This window comes from Myotis davidii, unplaced genomic scaffold, assembly GCF_000327345.1.
Source record: "Myotis davidii unplaced genomic scaffold, ASM32734v1 scaffold118, whole genome shotgun sequence".
NCBI classification, from domain to species: Eukaryota; Metazoa; Chordata; class Mammalia; order Chiroptera; family Vespertilionidae; genus Myotis; species Myotis davidii.
The window spans coordinates 1,936,014-1,941,782 of record NW_006290441.1 but is presented as its reverse complement, the minus strand read 5'-3'; the positions used below and the strand labels follow the sequence as shown (position 1 = coordinate 1,941,782).

At 38.4% G+C, this 5,769-nt stretch overlaps 1 protein-coding gene across 1 annotated transcript in view; it reads right to left on the bottom strand.

Moving 5' to 3' along the window:
- Positions 1-5,314, bottom strand: part of SBF2 (SET binding factor 2) — a 314,832-nt gene extending 309,518 nt beyond the window's left edge. Inside the window, exon 1 of the mRNA XM_015563741.1 lies at positions 5,265-5,314. Coding sequence (XP_015419227.1) covers positions 5,265-5,314 — 50 coding nt within the window. The remainder of the gene's footprint in view (positions 1-5,264) is intronic.
- Positions 5,315-5,769: the final 455 nt, after the last annotated feature.

Here is a 5,769-nt window from a genome sequence, read left to right as displayed (position 1 = left end):
GTTTACCCCACCCGCCTTATTCACCAGACCTGGTTCCTTCAGATTACCACTTGTTCTTATCCATGTCACATGCACTTCAAAACATACGAAGAAGTGGAAAACTGGGTCTATGAATGGTTTGCCTCAAAACAAGAAAAGTTCTATTGGGACGGTATCCACAAATTACCTGAAAGATGGGGAAATGTGTAGCTAGCAATGGACGTTACTTTGAATAGAGCACTTTTGATGTTTCTCTTGAAATTATCATATTTTCTTTTATTACAAAATTCGACATTATTAACCGGTACACCTAGTAAGTGGCAGACCACATATGTGAATCCAAGTCACCCTAAATCTAGTCCTCAAACGCTTCTCAACCAATAGCTGGTGTCATGATGTCAACTGGCTCTTAAACCTCTCCTCAGGGCAATATCCTCCCTCCTCTATCCTTATTCCAACAACCTTTGTGATCACTTAAAATGTCTCTATCTACCCTTGAAGCTTACTGCTTGCCTGACTTGCAATTGTTAGTAGCTGTACTGTGACAGGGCAGATAGGGAGAACTGCCAAAATTAACTTCTTTTAACAAAGAACTTAATCTGGGTATGACTGTAATAAATATGTTTAGTTCTAGGCCCTGACTCTCTCCTATTCCTCCTATTCTACTGAAAGAAACCTGACCATTCCAGGGCAAGCACAGAGATACAATATTTAACATTTTCTGTTCTCAATGTAACAAGCTAAAAATAAGCTCTCAACCCTCTCCCACAAATAATGCTTCAAGTGCTTAAAGCCAATTATTGTATCTTCTCAAAGTTAAATACGATTTCCATTTCCCTTCCCATCTCAGTCACTCTACTAAGTCCAAGGGTCTTTCTATTTCTCAAAACACCACTACATCAAAGACATCAACAGTAATTATGAATGAATAGAAATAACCCAAAATACAACTATCTTTCCACAATAAATATCTTCAAATTATACTAAGCAAATCCTCTGACATACATATATACCAGAGTCTTGTTTTAAAAAGAACACTACATTGGTAATCAGGAGATATTAGACCTGTCTTAGCTCTTTCTCTAACTAACAACCTTATGCAAATCCTCTTACACCTGAGTCTTAGTCTCTCACCTATGAAGTCATCTTCGGTCCTCTGGGCTCTGAAATTCTATGCATCCTAAGCACCAGAAAATGTGAAATACAAACATCTTACCACTAGAGGGCATAAAACTATGGTTGTCAACCTAAAAAGTAGACAAAAATCTCCTCCAGATAGTGTACCAGGCAAACTATATTCATTTAAATTATATGAATTTAAATTAAACCTCAATAATTTGTCTCCTGGAAAAGAACTCCAGGCTACTGCTCAAACACTGTTATCTTTTGGGGCTGATTAAAGTTTTCTTAAACCAAACTGACTATCACAAAGACATGCTTACTGTGTAAAACTGAGGAAGAGGCATGAAGAAGTAGAGCAGAAAGAACACAGAAGAAGGGAGGAGAAGAAAAAGAAGCAGTTGGAGTTTTGTTTTTGTTTGGTATGGGGGAGGCTGGGGGTTATGATGTTAAATTTCTGCAGTATATCTGTGCCTTTCAAAGTGTTATAGTAATATATTACCATTTTCCCACAGAATATTTAGCCCCAATTGATAGTTCAGTAGAAAATAATATTCCCCCATAAAAACTTCAGACAAATTTCATAGGAACAGCTTTAAAATACCAATAAGTTGGCAGTAACTATAACATCAATCCTTTCAAATTAAAAAGAGAATTGCAAATATAGAAAACAATTCTTCCTTGACTGTATCACTTTCACTGTTTTTTAAGTATCCCCCTAAGATTATTATGAACAAGTGCTTAGTTCAGCATAAGAGTTTTAAAATAGAAAATTTTTAAACTGGGGAGAAAAGTTACTGATTGAACAACAGCGAAGGTCATCATGTCCATCTTTCTTAAACAAAGGTTCCTATTTGTTGCATAATGCAACCAGGCATGATACACATACCTTTCTCATTAAAACTCACCCAATGTGTCCCTATCAATGGACTCCCTAACCATAAGTCAATAAAGAAGGCAGAAAAATCTCCAAGTTTTAAAGTGTCTCTAGCAAACTGTGCTGTGCCTTGCAAACCAATCAGGCCTTTGAAGAATACAGATGCCAAATTTATTCTTCCCAAAGAGTTTAAAAACGTGTCTTCTACCTACAATGTTCCCCCTTCACAAATTCATATTCTTCCACATCTCTAATTTCCTATCCCCAACTCAAAGTTCACCTTTGAGCAGAACTAAAGTAAAAATAATCCTAACCTTATGTTTTCTGCTCAACTCTTCTCAAAACATCAAATTTTCTATCCTGCAAAAAAAGCATTAAACAAGTGATAAGATGGTTAAAATATATATTACCACAGGTTGTTTTTCCTGAGGTTTCATTCTCCTGAAAACAAACACTGCCTTCTCCTACATAAACCAATCTTTCTCAAGCTCCCAATGCCATCTATACCCTCTATTGAGCATTTATACAGACACAGCAAATGAATCATGACCAAAATGGGATTTCCCATCATTTCCGCTAAACTGGCATCTTCTCCTCTTGCATTCCCTATTTCAAAGAGGGGCATCTTATCCACCTAGGCATTCAGTCTCTCATTTAGGATTAGGTTCATCAGCATATGACAGAAAACCTAAAATAGAAGTTTAAGCAACATAGGAGTTTATGTCATTTCATATAAAAGAAGTCTAGAAGTAGGAGCTCAGAACTAATGCCAGAGCTATAGGCTCAGGATTCAGCTTCTTCAGGTTCGCCACTCTGTTATCTACTGGGTTTGGGCCTGCTGTTTTAGTATGTCTGTTAGAGCTCCAAAGAACATGTCTATGTTTCAAGTACAAATTGACAGAGGCACAGATTATTGGAGGAGAATTCCTAGAAGGACAATTTCATTTATGTATTCACTGGCAAAAACCTAGTCACATAGCCATGCCCAACTGAAAGTGACAATTAACACTGCTAGAGGGAGAGAGATTAGGAGGCAACTGGCACTTTCCACCACAGTCTGCCCATTAGACTAACAAGTGGAAACACCCCGTGCAGAACCATCTGTAACCCAGGAAGACAGGGAACTCCCCAGGAATAAAGCCACAGGTGTGGGGTTGTGAGAGAGAGAGCTGTACAGAGAGTCTTTTGCTCGTGCAACATACGTGTACCTTCAGTACCTGCGTCTTGCCCAATCCCAGATATACCTCTTCTATTTGATGGAATGCTGTCCACTAGGCTTGTCTGCATAGATGGCTCATGTAACTGGTACTAAGTATTTGAACATTTGTCCTCTATCAGATACAACAGCAAGCCTGTGTCCTTTTTCAAAAGTAGAATATTTGCTTGCCAAAAAGGATATATAGCTTAGCTCCAAAATTGGGGGAGGGGAAATGGAGGAGGGTTCAGTGATTCTTCTGTCAAGGCTTGCAACAAGCTCCATATTGCAACCAAAGGGCAGTTTTATGAAGTACTCTGAAAAGGGGTAGTGACAGTACACTTAAATGTAGTACCTGAAACCAAGCCCAAAGAGACTCACCAGTTGTTATACTTCCTTTTGGTAGCAGTGAATATAAGATGCAGTAGCTTGTCTTCTACTTCAGAAGAGATAGCTCAACATATTTCAAAAAGCAGTAACCTCAGAAACTTCACCTGAAGTGTCAGATAATTAAAATTTGTATGCACTGCCATTATCTGAGTTTTTACAAAGTATCTAGGGAACCTGCTAGTTCTCTCTCTCAAAGTCCTATCAATTAGCATGATGTCATCACTGGAGGGGGGCCATGCGGTACACTTTGAGATGGCAAAATGGACAACATCTCTATAGACTAAACTATGGCGCAGAGCTAAAAAGCTGACCTATTCATGCAGGCAAAATGGTGACAGTATACTACATTGTTGGCTATTTCTAATGTTTTCTGGTGTGTGTGTGTGTGTGTGTGTGTGTGTGTGTGTGTGTGTACACTTTTTAAAGGCATTTGATAGGTCAATAGTTAACCACCAGGTGTCAGGGTCTGCTTCTAGTGAAGAGACCACACGTGAAGCACGGCTGTACAAGGTGAGGTCATAACACCTTTAAGCAAGGCAGATCCACTCTCACCAGCCAAGGAAAGAGGGGATGCTTTTGCTGGCAAGGGAGACTTAATAAAAATTATAAGATAAGGATACCTAGAATCATCCAAATACTCTCAGTGTCACCTAGCTTATACTTAAGAGACCTGATTAAGCTGTGGTTTCAACCTATATTGTAGTTCAACAACTTGTTGCATTGGACTGGAAGGCACAAGAAAGTCTTTTTCTACAGGATGATTCAGGTAGGACCCTGTGACTAAGTTGGGATACCAATGTGTATTTGCCTTACTACGTTTTGTGAGTATATCTAAATATTGAACAGAGGCTAAGAAAGTGAAAAACTGAAGAGAGTGACAGAGCTTTGGAAATATATTTAACTTCTTATTCCAGCTATTCCTTAAAGGTAAAAGAATATTTTAAGCTGTAACCGGTTTGGCTCAGTGGATAGAGCGTCGGCCTGCGGACTGAAAGGTCCCGGGTTCGATTCTGGTCAAGGGCATGTACCTTGGTTGCGGGCACATTCCCAGTAGGGGGTGTGCAAGAGGCAGCTGATCGATGTTTCTAACTCTCTATTCCTCTCCCTTCCTCAATAAAATATATGTATTTTTTAAAAAGAACATTTTAAAAAACAGGGTTTTTTTGTTTTTTAAATATATTTTATTGATTTTTTTACAGAGAGGAAGGGAGACGGATAGAGAGTTAGAAACATCGATGAGAGAGAAACATCAATCAGCTGCCTCCTGCACACTCCTCACTGGGTATGTGCCTGCAACCAAGGTATATGCCCTTGGCCGGAATCAAACCCGGGACCCCTGAGTCCGCAGGCCGACACTCTATCCACCGAGCCAAACCAGTTAGGGCTAAAAAAACAGTTTTGAGGTACATTGCTCAATTGTCTTCCAGAAAGATTTGAGTCAGTTTATACTCCCATTTCCTTCAGGGGGATTTTATTTAGAGAAAAAATTATTTAATAAAAGTTATGGCTTAAGCAACAAAAGAGGAAACTGCATAGCTTCACAAAGGTGAGGATACTAAAGGACTGGATCAGGAAGATCAGACCATATATTTAATTCCAGTCATGTCTCTAAAAAATAACAAATTGCTACTTGTCTTTGGCCTTTATTATGTCCTAAGACTACTTAAAACTAGGAATCGGAGTTCTGAAAATCCAAGGTCTTACCTTTTGTATTTGTCTGATTTACTGAGGCTGAAAGAGCCCCTTGAGGACATGGTTTAAATACATCTCAGTATTCTATGAGTAGAGAACTCTTTGAAATTGGGGAAAAGTCCTTTCAGCAGAGGTAATTCTTTTATTTCAGCAGACTACTTTACCTAATAGGAGGTGAATAATAATTCACTGAATATTGAGTAGTCAGATTTGTAGGGCTTTCTTTTTAGTGATTTTCCTAATAGACTGAGTTAGGGAAAAGAATTTACTAGTATATACTAGTATTCCTTTGAAAGGCCCAGTCTGTACATTTCCTTTTCCTAGATTCATTGTAACTCTGTGTACTTTATTAATTTACAAGGACCATTACTACCATCATTTGAAGAAAACAATTAACTTGTTTGGAAACTAGACATCTCAAGTTTTCTTCTTCAAGCAAGTATTCTATTGTTCTAGTTTATTTTAAATATAACATTTAGCCCTGGCCAGTGTGGCTCAGTTAACTGAGTGTCATCCT